At 40.5% G+C, this 16,016-nt stretch overlaps 1 protein-coding gene across 1 annotated transcript; it reads left to right on the forward strand.

Moving 5' to 3' along the window:
• Positions 1-1,676: 1,676 nt before the first annotated feature.
• Positions 1,677-2,291, forward strand: XKR9 (XK, Kell blood group complex subunit-related family, member 9; the record flags this gene model as incomplete). The annotated part of the gene is given in 2 exon segments (XM_010141484.1): positions 1,677-2,220; positions 2,222-2,291. Coding segments are annotated over 2 exon segments (614 nt in total), but the record flags the coding sequence as incomplete, so codon positions are not given.
• Between the last annotated feature and the right edge of the window lie 13,725 nt (positions 2,292-16,016).

Consider the following 16,016-nt stretch of genomic DNA (forward strand, 5'->3'; position numbering starts at 1 on the left):
TAATAAGACTGTTTGTTTTGTGTGGTTTTACTTACAGGTTCTTTTAAAACTGCTGACTGGGCAGATCTCAAAATCAGTAATGTATTTAGAGCAGCACCGTGACCTGTTCCTACCATCATTCACATTACAGATGAGGGACAAAGTCAGAAAAAGACCTAAGCATGTGTCAGCATTTGTCCTGGTTTAAGATAAACAGGGCTGGTTTGTTTGTGATGGACATATCAAACACTCCATTAGAGTATTCTTTTCTTGTATGCCAGTGCATCTCACTGGTTGTGGAGCTTTTTGGCAGGCACCGTCTTGTGTTGAGAACAGTGTGCAAACAGAAAACTGAGCCTTTTTTGCCCACCATGACCAAACAGCCAGAACCCTCCTTTCTCGCTCGCGCTGGGACCTGCTGATCAGCGGTGCCACATAGCTCAGCTCAACGCTGCCAGCTGTGAATGCCTGCCCCTGCCACTTTTCTCACTGCCAGTCCACCCTTTGCCACTCGGTGCTGCTGACCATCACAATCTCTACTGTCGCCTTTGACCCAGGGCCACACTGCACTGCAATCCTCACCGCCCCTGCTGTCCCAATTGCTGTGACTGCTGCTGCTGACATCACTTTACTCCACGGCCCAGCTGCTGCTTCAGGAGAGGGTTCCTGCCATCACTTCCTGGCCCAGCCCTGTGAGTGGACTGTCGCTGCTGCCAATGCTCCCGGCCTGTCCTGGTCCCTGCCTGCGGCCACATGCCACTGCCATTGAACTGACTGATAGTTTTTTTTCTATTGCTGCTGTTTCTGTAACTGCAGTTTAACCCACAGTGTACCCGTTTTCTAATCCTATATCCACTGGTTGATACCTTGATGTTCTGTATGTAATATCTTTCTACTGATATTAAAACTGTTTTAGTTTCCCAAACTTAAGTGGCCTCACAAATTTTTTCTTTCTTCCTATCTCTTTTCTTAACACTTTCTCCTAGAATGGGAGGAAAGCTAATTAGAGAGAGATTTTGTCCTGTGATTGGCCAGCCTCAGCCAACTGGTGATAGCATTGCAGAATGCAATACGATGAAGAGATATGGTTCAACTCTCAGAAACAAGACAGCAGCTGTACCATTTCTAGCTCCAAAACTAGGAGGATTATTGGCAAGACATTGACTTACATGGCATTGGAATTTATCTAACCAAATGGAGAGACCCGCACTGCTGCCTAGTGTTCCTTCTTAGTCTATGGAGTCAATAGGTACTCTGACAAAAAGGTCAGATGAATCTCAACTTAAATGTGACCATGTGAAGCATCAAATCAGTTACAGATTTCTACATTATACACATCCCAGTGTCAGTATCAGTTGCTAAAACTTGAGTTTTTATGAGGTATTTGCAGTACTTTGGGAATTTCTGTCATCTGTGTATGGAAATGGCAAACATGACACACAACTTAGGTGAGGTCATTAACATCCAGAGACTGGGCAGGATAACATAGGCATACAAAACAGCATTAGATGTCTAGATTTAGGTAACTAAACTGAGCCTTAAAATTAAAATGACTTGTTCAGGAGCACAGAGTAAACATAACATTGGTATAAAGAAACTGTTAAGAAAGCACGAACTTGTCCAAAAGTTCATTCAGAAATTATAATGCGAAATTATCTTTTTCTTTGGTCTAACATTTTTCTTTGTCTTTTCTTTAGATCCTGCCATTCTTATGTCTTTTTGTGGTATCTCCTTTTCAATGGTCTATTATCAGATATCATTATGAAAATCTCTGCCTGATGAAGATAAATTTCATATGCTTCCCAAGTTAGTTTATCTCTTCTATAAACTCCTTACCATCACTTCTTGGAAACTCAGTATTTCACTGATCACTCTAAGTGTTAGAAGTTCTGTAGTTTTGCTGATATTCCTTTGGATCTGTGGCTTTACCTGGACTTTGAAACAACACTCGACATCTTGCAGATCTAAGAAGATGGAATATCTGTACAGAACTGTTGTTGGAATAGTTTTTAACATAAAGGGGAGAAAACCAGAAGTTTGCATTTCTATTTATTATGCTACTCACACTGTTGTAATTCTAAGTATTTTGTTTGTATGTATGTTCTGGAAACCTTCCATTATCAAGGAAATAATACATTTTGGAATTGTAAGCATCCTAACTATTCTTAGTCTGATGTTAGGTATTATTTTTCTTGTTTATTATAGATATTTTCATCCCACTGCTTATTGCAGACCACAGACAAGTTGATGGAAAGGCAGGACAAAAAGATGTAATTAAAATTGGTAGATTTCAAAATTTCTTAATGCAATGAGCAGTACAGATTTTTTGTGTGTGTGTGTGGACTTAAAAGCAAATACTTGCCGGACCGTCTGTTTCTCTGTCATTGTTTCTTGTGTATCACCACCGAGTAGTACATAATGGACCAGATTTATTGGCTCTGAATAACTATTTTTTTCAGTGATGCTGTACAAAGCCTTTATAACATGAATATTTCTCCATGTGCTGGTCAAAGTTACTTTTGAAAAAGAAGCGATTAAATTTATCTATCCAACACAATCCACTGTTTTAGTTTTTAGCAATGCAAATAAACCATGGGAGAAATGAAAGTTAGCATTAAACACTTGTTATATTTGTTTATCTTGATTCTGGTAAAAAGACTTTCTTTCCTTTTCTTGCTGAAAGAGTACATGTGAAATAATTGAGGGCAGTGGATAGTTATCTGCTTCTTGCCATTAGTGAAGAAAGAGCTGCAGTTCTTTAGATGAGCATAGTTGCACACCATGAAGCCTTCTCCCTAAATATCCCCTGAAGAAGAATTGCTTTGGTTTATGGCTCAATCACTGCCTTGCCATAAGGAAATCTGGAGAGATATTTTAAAGCATTTTATTTTCTAGGTGTTTTAATGGCTCCTTTATTGTTTTTGTTCTGCTAATCTTTCACACATCCCTCTGAATTTAGGGGAGATGCCAGCTTGTTGCTTTTGATTATAACAGCAGACTGAGTGATTTATGGATAGCAACGGGAGTCTTGCATATAAAAGAAGAACTATCTTTCTTGAAGCTTTCCTCTCCTTTAAGCTCTAAGATGTAATATTTTAAATGCTGTTTTTTACTGAAATAGGAGGCTATGCTGTGGTGCAGCTTCATTTGTCTTTGTCACTGCAGAAAAGAGAAGGAACTGTTTTGATGCGTTGCACTCACAGGGGCTGGGAAATGGTGGAATAACCAGCTTGTCCATCAAAACCTTTTGGCAAAAGGCAGAGTGAAATTAGACAATATTTAAATCCTGTGTTCAAATGCTAAATTAACAACAAACGACAAAGGAAATAAAATTGTGTGTTGGGTTTGTGTTTGGTGCAGTTTCAATAGTGGGGGGTGGGGCTGCAGTGTGGCCCCTGTAAGAAGCTTTGAGAAAAGCTTCCCCCTCCCCAACTCCAATTCGGCCTCGCCTCTGGCCAAGGCTGAGCAAATCAGCACCTCTGCAAATAAACCTCTTTAAGAGGGGAAACCTATTTGGTAAGAGCTTTCTGTTTTGGGAGCTCTGTTTTGTTTTGGAGGGGGTAGGAGAGCAGGAGAGACAAACGTGTAGGAGGCAATCTGTGGTCATCCATGTTAATGAGGTGAAAAAAAAAAAGGTCAGGGAGACTCACCAGAGCAGCCTTTCCCTTTCATCTATGGTGAGATGGCAGGCTGAGTCCTTGCAGACTTCAGAGACCACCAGTGGAGAAAAGGTTAGTTTGAAGCCCGGGGAGAAGCTCATGCTGAAGCAGGCAGTTTAACTTGAAAAAGGCCATGACTCTGAGGGAGAACTGCAGCTGGCAGAAGATCCCTATGCTAGCTGGAGGAGTTCATGGAGGACTGGCCACCATGTTGCCACAATGTAGAACTGTGAGGAGTGTTTGCCTTGAAGAAAAGTGAGTGGCAGAAGCAGCATAGAGTGAAATGGCACTGACTGTGACCCTCCCTCCTGTGCTGGGTGGTGGGGAGGAGGTAGCAAAGTTGGAAGAAGGGAGGGGTGGGGGGAAAGTTGTATTTAGGATCCTGTTTCTTTCACTGCCCTACTGTGATTGAATTAGTGATTTGGTAGTGATTTTGTTGTTAAAATTATTGATTTTGTTTCCTGAAGTTGAGTCTTTCTTTTGCCAGTGACCATAACTGGTAAGCGAGTCTTCCCTGTCCTTTGTCTTGACCCTTAAGCCTTTTGTTGTATTTTCTCCTGCTAAAGTGAGAGAGCAGCTGCATGGCGCTTAGTTGTCAGCCAGGTCTAAACCATGACAGGTTGATAGCCAGGTTGTTCAAGAGTAAAATCTAAGGGAGGTCTTTCAGAGCTGTTGCGTTTTAATTCTGACTTACAAAAACTGGGGCTGTTTCGCTCCCCTCCTGTCTCCTTTCAATAATTCACATTTGCAGCTAGGGTAGCCACAGGCAAAAGGAGGAAACAGGGTTTGAGAAAAGAGACTAGAAATAAGGAAAACTGATAAACTTTGCCAGCAACCAAATCTGTTGGCATTATTGATTGACAGCAAACTTCCCTGAAATTTTGGGGGAAGTACTGATTTTTTGGTTGATAATTCGAGTGCTGTAGAGCCAGCTGTCCTGTGCCTTTTGTGTCAAGTCCATGGACTGCATACACCCTTTTTATTGCTATCCTTCTAGCCTTAGTGGAGCTCAGGAAAGTTTCTAAATGTGTTTCTTTCCTGTTGCATTTCCACAGTTCTATTGGCCAGGCCAACTACTTACATCTTCTTAATCCTATTCAAGGAAATTAATTTCTAGGTGCATAGCTTGGACTGAGAGGTCTGCCCTTCTGAGGATGCTCATGAAAGTGTGGCATAGTAAGAAGAGGTTACTTCTAAAATCCCTCACTTCCACTTAGGAGTAACTAGAATGTGGTTCTCTAAGTTAAGACATAAAAAAGCACAATCCATGAGACTTAAGCAATGAGTTTCCTAAAATCAATATATAAAACAGTACTTTCACTTCTCTTTACTCTGAAAAAGATTTCCACATTTGTTTGCTCTGAAATGGCTGCTTAGGTAAGAGAAAAAGTCCAAGGCTTCATGCTGCTTCATGCACCATTTTTGCCCCAAGTTCTGTCTCCTTTATCTACAGAGTATTTATTACTGGTGATGGTGCCCTTAGCAGCAAAATGCATGCCTGGTTTTAGGCTGAATGTACTCTTATTGTGAAAAAATTGGATCATAAATAGTGAAGCTTATCCCTATATTGATTCCCACACTTTTATAGTTTGTTCATATGAAATCCTGAGAAGGTACTAGGGTAAGGTAGGGGAGAAAAGAGAGAGTATTACCTGATTTTGCAGATGAGAAAATTACAAAATTTTGTCTAACCATTATTTAAAGGAAGACTTCAAACTACATTGTCTGAGAAGCAAATCTCTGGGGGAATATGAGTTTCTGAGAAGTTCTAGTGTAGGAGCTTCAGCCCTAGGCCCTTCAGGCTGTCTGTCTGCTGCCATATGCCAAAACTCTGGAACCTGAGTTGCTCTGAAGGAAGATTAGTTTCTGGTGAAATAAAAAAATTGTCTTTGTTATTTTTTTTTCCTTTCAGTGAACTGACAAATTCCAAATAAAAGTATTTCATTGCCATCTCTCTGCCATCTCGTATTCCTAACACACTTCTTTCATGGGAGGAAAGCTGCATGTTGTGCTGCCTTCTGTTGTTCTGACATCTTGTTCCCTCTTCTGTGCCACTGAGAAGAATGTTATACTGAAGTTGAGCTGGTAAGAAAGGCATCTAGATGTCTATTTATATTTAATATATTTATTTATAAAATATCTATACCAAACCAAATTACTTAAGTTTTAATCCCTGTTTTATGCTTGTAAGCCCTAGTGGATGTAAATTTAGCCATATCCTGAAACTGGGAAATGATCCTTTGGGAAATCATGCAGATTCTTTTCATAAAGTTTGAACAGATCTTTGATGTCCTGCCACAGATGCTGTAAATATCTCAATTTTGTTGTCATCAGTCAGAGGGCCTCAAGAGATAGGAATTCCTGTTAGCTTGACCCCTATGGAGTTTTATTTATTTGTTTTCAACTTTAATGTCCCCCCCTTTCTTCTTGACCTTGGGTTCAAGATTTTCACTCAATTCCCTTCATTTTCATAGTTATGAAGATGACTTCTCATTCATTTGGTCATTATAATTCAGAACACTGTAGCAGAGAGGGCAAGGAAGCACATGAATTGACTCAGACACATTTCGTATCATCAGTGACTGCTTCAGACAAAACAATGTGTCACTTCACATAAGTATAAAGTTCAAACAATAGACTTCATACATATCCTTTCTGTTTCCCAGCTACTCTTAAAATTCAGCTACCTCTCAGTTCGTGCATTGTGCCTGACCTTGCCATTTTAATCTAACTGCAAATTGAAAACAAATGTTTTTTTTCTTTTTTTGTTAAGTGTGTCCATTACATCTTACAAGAAGTATTTTAATAAGTTAAATAAAAATAATAAACAATTTCTTCTTGTTTTGACTACTGTCAGATCTGGGTAAGGGGACAACATTGAACAAAATTGTTTTAATTATCCTACTAATACTCAGCATGCTGTTTGATGGCATGGGTGAGCTCACCTGATGTATCACAGATAGCACTGATTTATGAAGCCATAATTAGGTTTCCAATAAACATTTGTCAAAATAAGGTATTAATTCAAACCAAAGCCTTCTTTATTTATTCATATAAAAGAGCACTTAAGTTTCAACAAAGAATTGCTTGCCATCAAAAACACTCCATAAACAGGGGAAATTTATGAAGACACAGTACCGGAAGGTGATCAGAAGACTAAAGTTCATTTTAACTCTTCAGAGTGCTGAGTTCCACTTCTTGCTTCTTACTGGTACTACACATACTTCTTCCTAAAAGCCCGAAGCCCAAACATTAACCTTTGTATATTTAGACATTAAAGTACTAGGCCTTTTTTCTACCCTAGAATCTTACATCTCAAAGATGGTTTAAAAACTAACATCTCTCATTTTTATTATACAGAGTAGAAGCATACACACAGCTAAAAGGTAGCTGGTTTTAGGTTTACCTACATTCCGCCCACAGATTTTTTTTCTTCCAAAAAAATATAAGCTTCTAGAGGTTAAGCTTATCTTGTCTGAAACTGAGGCAATACATGTACTTGTCATTCATTCCAGTTGAAGAATGCATCTAGTTGAAGAGCACTACTTTGTGCTCTTCTCTACTTCCTAGCACTTTAGTTTCATTTTACAGAATTTTAATAGAAGAATAGCAAAGTAGATGGGCTGAACAATCTGTCTGAATGGAGTGCAGATAAATCCTTGGAATCCACCTTCACAAAACTGTTTTCTTGTTTTACCTCCAATTAGTTAACATATAACAAGTGCAAGTCACACTAAAGATTCCCACTGTGAGAGTCTTACATTCATTAGCTTAGTAAAACATAGAGCTTAGTGGGATAGAGAATGATTCTTCAAACTTACTAACACCTAACACTTCCTAACACCTATTGAAACTACAAACTGCACTGGCCTTCCTATGGTTAGATGTTGGTTTATATATATGTCTGTATTTTTAGCATATGTTTTTTATCTGTGACAGTGAACAGAGCTGTAAATAACAGAGCAGAATGAGAAAAGATAGAAAGGGTTACAGGAGCACACTCATGACTCAGAAACACCAGCGTGATTTTGCTAATCTTAATACAAAATACTCATCAGCATTACCATTATTACTACTACTACTGATACTTTGTCCAGCTGTCTAGGACAACAATGCTTAGATTAATATGTATATCTGTTGCAATAGGAACGCAACAAACAGTTAGTGAAGTTCTGCCATGCTTTGTCTGCTCAGCACTTTGAAGTCTGTCTGATTAAGCACAGGTATTTTTTAATGGGAGCCTAGAAACATCTTGTGGGGAGTCAGGTGCTGAAAATCAAGGGCTAAATGTCCCTGGACAGTTCCCTGTCCAGTGAGAAACTAAATGACATGGCTACATTTGAAGGCCCTTTGTAAAGATAAAGGTATGGAGAGGAGTGCATAGCAAACAGAGACAGTGGGAGATGGTGTTTTTCAGCCATTTTCCATATAGCATACTCCTTGCATTCCATCAAACTTGAAGCGTGTTACACCTTAGTAAAGCAGAAAGGGACCTCAGACATCATTTTGTGGTTTGTCCTACAGCAGGACCACTGTGCTTGTGCCGTTCCTGGCAGTTTTTCTAACTGGTTCTGGAAAACACGATGTCCCATGTTATCTCCCCAGATCTACATGGTCTTGTCAGCCAGAAGCTTCCTATATCTAGGCTCTTTACGGTAGTCTGAGCCCCTTGTTGTTCTCCTTGCCTCGCAGAGCAGATGCTTTCCTGCTGTGAAGCAGTGTTTTACTTATTTGAAGATCATTATCATGCTCCTAGACTTGTGTACAAAACACATGAAATCATTTAATCATGTATGTATTGTCTTCTAGATTGACAATCCTTCCTGCTGCTTTCTTTTCCGGTTGACCATGTCCTCTTTGAAGTGCAGGACTACTCTAGCTACTTCTGAGTACATCAGATGGATTACTTCTTTCCACAGGCTATAATCCTATCTTTTTAACCATAATTACTGTTTTCCCTTTTTTTTATGACATCATGACTTTCAGTGACTCATGTTCAATGCTCTGTAGCACAAATAGTTTTGTGCAGAAGCATTGTTTTAATTGTTCTTCCCCCTTCAGGTGTTTGGTTTTCACTGCTAGATTAAGATCAGCTCCTGCCTTCTTTAGGGCCTGGCTTCCTTCAGAGATTTATTTCCATGAATATTCAGTCCATGGTCTAGAAAACAGCTTCTCCTCTTCGATGCTAAATGTTTAATCATTAGAATTTGGCTGGGTGTTCACATAAAAGTTTGAGATGCTTCAGGAAAACACCATTGGCTTTTTATAATTCTGTTTTACCTATATTTGGGGTTTTGCAAAACTATATCCTATATAAAGATGTGCATCTTCTCTGTACACTGCATTATTCAACTGAGAGAAGAAATGCATTTGCCTGGTTGAAGTTATGGTGCGTGGGGATACACAGCCACTGCAGTGACAGAGACTGCGTGCTGTTATAGTTTTGTAAGCCATCAGATCTTTGTTATACTGTTTGAATTGCATGAAAAGGCAGAGTGAGAAGAAAATATTTTTGTAATCTGGGCTCTGGAAAATGGTGTCATACAACAGGTACAACATGGAAAGTTTACAATCTACAGGTTTATTCCAAGCTGTTTTGGGCTGTGTTTTGCTGGGCTATAGTAATTTATAAATTTAGGTTTAAAAGCATAAGTCTTAGTTGCCTGTCAGTTGCTTTTGTCAGCACTCCAAAGCAGCAAAACAGTATCTCATATAACTCTGTGCTGCTTCGTGACAGTCACTAGTGGGTGACAACATTATCTGAGTGGTATTGGTACCCTTACTTGAGGGTTGGTCTTTATCTCAGTTTTCTGCCATACACAATAAATTCAAATTTTATGTTAAGTTGTATAGGGTCCTATACTATCAGTGGGGAAGGGGGGGGAAAGGGAGTGTGGTGTGTGTGGAAATCATACGCAGAGGATGGTCATCCACCTGGTCAGTCTGCCCTGCCACCTATTTCAGATGTGATGAGTCTTTGTTTACAGGTTCCCTTACCCACTGACTACAGAAGGAGCGTCAACAGGATACATTTTAGTTAGGTAAAATGCCTACACCGATGCCATTGCTGTACTTCTGGCCCAGACATAATTTTGTTACTCACATCTCTTTCTGTCCAGCTGTGTCACAATCACAGAACAGCTGAGGTTGGAAGGAACCTCTGGAAGTAATCTGGTCCAATCTTCCCACTCAAGCAGGGCCGTCTAGAGCCAGCTGGGGTGTTAGTAAGACGAGATAAAAAGACATTCTATGTTGTAACATGCTAGTTAGTTCTGCCGACCATTCTTTGATCTATAAACAATTGCAAATGTATTTGATGTAGTGGCTTATCTGAACAAACGCAAAGGTCTTCATTTACCCTTCCACCTTTCATATTCATCCAAATTTCACCTAGCTGAAAAGGGCTGTCATCTGACCTTCAGGGAACAGTCAGCTGTGACGTTCAGAAATTGGTATACTACATCTGGACAGACAGAATTGCATCAAGTCATCTGCAGTTCAGCAAACCACACAAAAAAAGGATCACTTAAAATCCCCTAATATTGACAGTGATAATTTTGAAAGGATATTGGTAGTAATGAAGAGGAAGTATTTTCAGACAGCAGAATGGCTTCCAAGCCAGGAACATTGTATGTTGCAGATGTAACAGGACTGCATTTGGGGAATTTCTGTTAAGTACAGAAAAGCAACAATTAAAAGTCTTTGAAAAAAAAATTTTTCCTATAACATGATATCTTTAATAACCAGTGAAAATGAGGTAGAGAAATGTGATTCCTGTTTATATTTCATTATTGCCAGAGGTTATCACATGGTAAATATAATTATAGTTTGCAATTATGACCTGGGAGACCCTGAAAAGACTCATATCCTGAAACAGCATTGCGACACACAAACAGGTCACAATACTTAGCATTTCTAGTTAAGCTGGGAAACATAGTATGGGCCAAATTACCAGAAAGAGCTGTAGCTTTTACAAGGCTTTGAACATCTACATATTAATAGAAAAGCCTGATGTAGTCTTCCTCATTTATATGGTTTGTGAAAAACCTCAGCCCACATGTTGTTCCTGTGCCAGAGGACCCTTCCTAAGATTGTTATTCCTCTAACTTCCTATACAGTGAGGTTGAATAGTCACATCTTCATTGTTTGTGGGTGTTCACAAGAGCTCCAGACTGACCATGCTGTGAGCAGGGACATGGAGACTGGCTCTAAATCCCTTTCAAAGGGAGTCATTAAGAAGTGTAGTGCAGAGAGCTGCTTACTGAGCAACTTGGGCCAGAGGGTTTGTCAGTGTGGATATGGTGTTGTGTAAGAGTGAGTGAACCCCTCTGGGTTTCAGCCAAAATCTCCCCACAGTGTTTCGCTGATCCACATGGGTGAAATGGTTTAGGTCAGTCACTCCAGGGAGTCAGAGTCTTTGACATCTCTTGTTTTTAACGTAACTGTACATTTCTATAGCCTGGCTTACACATGTCTGTATAATCTGCATTTGTTTCATTGTAAGTATTTTACACCTATTAATCTAGGCAATATAGCCAACTGCAAAAAGAGCATCTCTGCCAGTGACATCTTCTGGTGTAACAAACAGAGCAAGCATGATACTAACAAAAATAGCAAGAAGCACCACAAAACATTCACAAATATAATGGAAACAGATGGTTGTTGTTGTGCTGGGAGGGACGGTATTGTTTGCAACCATAATTGTGAGGGCTGCTTTTAATTTTCCTAATCATTCCTTGAAATCCTTGGTCTATCACCTACCAACTAATCTACATCATGCATAAACTATTAATCAGCAGTTCTAGCATTCATCATGCAGTTGTTTGTCTTTATCTAGGTTTTCATTTGGAAAACAATTTCAGTTAGAAACACATTCTTTGCAAATTCTTATTAATAATTTTACTATCTTTCAGATATGCATCAGGGCATGGTACAATGATTTCTTTGCATGGGTATAATGTCAGAAGTTCAGTTTATGAAGAAAGTATTCTCCATTTTGAAGATGTAATTGCTTAAGTGATTATCAAAGAAAGAATATAATACAGGGACAAAAATAATTTCACAGCAACATTTTGTGTCACTCTGTTCTACTCCCTACTGCCCCTCTAACTGTTAAAACTTTCTTTTTGCTTTGTGTGCTGGTTTAAGATAAAACCGGTTTGGTTTGGTTTGTTTGATATAGAAGCAAGCCAATTACAGTGTTCCTTCCCCCTGCATGTCACTGCATGTCACTGGCTGTAGAGCTTCTTGGCAGGATGATGTCTCTTTAAGAAGCTGTGTGCAGGAGAGAGAGAGAATGAGATCCTGTGCCTTTTTCATTTGCCATCCTGCTGCTTCGACTGGCTGCAACCCCCCACCCCCCTCCCCGGCCTGTGCTGCACCCACACTGGGACGCTGCTACAGTTGCTGCGGTTACAGCCATTGCCTGTTGTGGGCTGTGGATGTTGCATTGAGGGGACTGGCCGGTACCTGGATGCTGCTTGATGGGGGCTCCTGGCTGCACTGATGTCTCTTGCTCCGGACCACTGTTTTTGCCCCGCCTGCTGCCTGCCACAAATTCCTACTGCGGCTTTGCCCCAGGGGCATATCATGCTGCAAACGCCTGCCATGACTGGTAGCTCCACCATCACTGCTGCTGCCCAGCCTGGCAGAACCAGCCCTGACTCTGGTCCCTGCCCAGCAGCTATGTACCTGGTAGTTTGCCTGCGGTTTAACCCCTGCCGCACCAGATCCCTGAACATTGTATATATTTGTTAATCCATTGTTTGTTGTTTGTGTAATTTCATTTTGTTGTTATTAAAATAGTTTTAGTTTCCAAAACTCAGCTGAGGCCTCGCCCACTTTATCTTTTGCTTTTTTCTCTCTCCTTAATGCCTTTAACTTGGAATGGAGAAGGAACTGATTTGGAGAGAGAATTTGTTCCATGATTTGGCCCTGCCTTAGCCAAACTGATGACACCCTGGCTTACAAAAAAGTGAGGTTGACAATGACAGCAGTAGAATTTCTCTTTTTGTCCACAAAAATTTGCAACACAGATAGCATGTTTTCAACTCACCCTGTCCTATCAAGTCAGGCTCTTTGTTTAACCAGTGTCGGCCTGAAAAAGGTCAGATAATAAGAATTGGAATATTACATTTTTTTAGAATAGTTGGAAGAAGTGGCATCAGTGTTACTTAGTTCAGTTAGAGTGTGTGATGAAGGATTATTAGCTTCTTTTGATTTGATTCTGTGTTTAAATTGCCCAAGTCCCCCCAGATTAGAACTTCAGTGGAGCCAACAAGCAGCCAGAGAAGTTCTAATCAGGTACTCAGCTCACGGGCTTGAGCACATCTGTAGCTAAACAGTGAAGGTTAAGTACGTAAATAGAGGCTGAGGGTTTGGATTTACCTGAAGAATTATATATGAAGGATTATATATGAACCTCTGGATTATTGCAGAAGACTATTTCAATCCCCTATTACCCAAGACTTGGTCCAACAGATCAAGACTTGATGAGTTGTTTGATTAAATGGGACAATAATTGAAGTGATGGCAGTTTAAGTTGTCTAAAATTCCTTGTGTAACTAAGTAAATCATGTGCCTTCTGGCCTCTCTTTAAGCCAGAAGAGCTGCAGCTGAACTCCAAACTGAGATAAAATTCTGTTTCTCTACATGTTTGTAACGGGATTGTTTTCACAGCAATATTACATCATTGTGCAAATCTGCAATGTGCTGATCTCAAATACTGTATGCAGTTCTTATTTTCCCCCATCTCAGAAAAAGAATGTGGTATGATTACAAAAGACACGTATTGGGAGACAAGTACTATATCAAAGCTATTTCACAAATTTCACAGAAAAGAACAAATTACATCAAAACTCTTCAGAATAGAGTGAACAAAAGGAGATATACTACAGATCTACAAAACTGCTGTTCACACAGAAAAAGAAATAATCCCTCCTATTTACTTATCTTTAATGATTTAAGAAGGGGGCATCAAATAAACCTGATGTGCCATTTTCAAAACAAAAGGAGAGTCTTTTATATGCTATAAAAATTCTCAACGTCAGTATAGTGGATGTTAAGAGATTGTGCAAGTTTACTCACCCACTGGGGGGAATGAACAAACAAACAACCCAAACACAGAATAAAAATTGTTTGAATGCTGTTAAATACAGACAGAATTTTAACACAAGCTTGTCCTAGTTCCTCACTGCCAGTCTTAAAGATGCTTACCTCCAGTCCTGAACAAGCATAGAAGATGGAAGAACAGGACTTGGAGCTGAAGTACTGTGGCTGGAAGTGGGTTTTTCACATAATGCAGCTATTGGAATTTATAATTCAGAATCTTTCGTATCTGTTAGTATTGCAGTGCAACAGGAAACTGCATACGCAGAGATCCACACCTTAACAAGCATCCAGGTCTAATTTGTTAATGATTACTATAAACTTCTAATGAGAATGGATTGCTAGCAACGCTCTAGCTACTTTAAGGACAGATGAGTAACCACCTATGTCCTGGGTTAGCAGAAAACAGCTTGGTTTGCTTTGATGGACACAGAAACAAGCCAATTAAAGTATTCCTTCCCCTGCACATCATCGTGTCTTACTGGCTGTAGAACTTTTGGTGAGATACTGTTACTTTAAGAGCTAGTGGCATGAAGGGAAGTTGTGGGAATGTGTGCCTTGTGCCTGGTGTGGAGAGGAGCTGCTGAGTCTCTCCTCCTGGCCTGCAAGGAATTTGCCCATCAGCGCTGCCATTGTTCGAGCTGCTACTGCCCTGGGGTGGAACACTGTGCTGCCCCTTGTGCTGCAGTCTTCCCAACTGCTGCTGTGTGTTCCAGCTGGCCAGGTGGGCCCTGACCCTGTCTGCGCTGCATGCTGTCAGCCATCACAGACTGGTAATTTTTTCTCTTCTATCAAATTTGTTCCTTTTACCTGCTGCACCAGACCCCTGATCCTATATACACCTGTTCATGTCTTGTTTGGTTTTATATATAATACTGTTCTGTTGTTATTAAAATTCTTTTAGTTTCCTAAATGTAACTGAGGCCTTGCCTACATTTTCTTCTTATCTCCCCTTGACCGTTATCCCCTGAAATGGAGAAGAGGCTGATTGGAGAGAGAAATTGTCCCAAGGTTGGTCCTGCTTCAGTGCCAACTGGTGACAACCTACCACACTGTCAATGTAAAAACAACAAATAATATGGGAAACACAGTGGTTTGAACACTTCAGTTCCAATCGCTGAATCTAACTTTCTTGGTATCATATTAGAGAGACAGAAATTAAACAGAGCAGCAGAGGAGCAATGATGAGTACTCTTGTTCTCCCAAGAAAACAGGCTGTGATTGTCATTTGTTACAGGTATAAAAAGCCACAGTCCCACATGTTCTGGTTTAAGATAAACAGGGCTGGTTTGTTTTGATGGATGTATGAAACAAACCAAGTAGAGTATTATTCCTCTGCATGTCAGCACATCTCACTGGCTGTGGAGTTTTTGGTGGGATGGTGTTTCTTCAAGAACAGCATGCAGAAAGAAACCACATGCCTTTTTCTCCTGCCACCTGGGACAAGCTGCTTTGCTTGCTCCTGCCTCCTGTCAATCCCTATTGCCGCTTTGCCCCAGGGCACACTGAGCTGTGACCGCCTGCCGTGATCCTCACTGCTGCTGTCCAGACTGCCTGCTGACATCGCTTTACTCCACGGCCCAGCTGCTGCTGCATGTTTCTGCTGTTTCCTTGCCTTGGTCATGCCATGTGCTGCCGCCACTAACTGACTGGTATTTTTTTTCCTTATCACTTTGTCCCTTTAGCTTTGTCCCTTTGGCTTTAACCCTCACCACATCAGATCCCTGATCCTTATATATGCTTGTTCGTATCTTGTTTGTTTTCTGTATATAATATCTTTCTATTGTTATTAAAACTGTTTTAGTTTCCTAAACTTAACAAAGGCCTCACCAACTTTTCTTCTTGTCTCTCTCTTTAACCCTTTCTCCTGGAACAGGGGATGGGCTGATTGGAGAGAAAATTTGTCCTGTAATTTGGCTAGCATGAGCCACTCGGTGACACCACAGTACCTGAAAAAGGTGCTGCTGCTGTTGATAGCATCAACTGACAGCCTCTAGCAAGCCAAAGTAATGCTGTAGGTCCAAAGTCCAGCCAGGGTTACCAGCTAGGTAGGACACAAGGCAAGTGCCCAGATCTGATGTGCACCCAGGAGCTACAACTAGAAATAGTGTTGGAAAAAAAGCATAACACAGGCCCAGGGCCAAACTTAAATGGGGCTATTGAGCCCATGGGCAGAAAGTGTGGCAGGGGTCCCAGGTGAAGCTGATCAGGGCAATTAAAGCCAATTTGTACAGTCAAGGCCCTGACAGACACTAGGGAATCGTACCCAGC

This window comes from Buceros rhinoceros, unplaced genomic scaffold (genome assembly GCF_000710305.1).
Source record: "Buceros rhinoceros silvestris isolate BGI_N320 unplaced genomic scaffold, ASM71030v1 scaffold11518, whole genome shotgun sequence".
NCBI classification, from domain to species: domain Eukaryota; kingdom Metazoa; phylum Chordata; class Aves; order Bucerotiformes; family Bucerotidae; genus Buceros; species Buceros rhinoceros.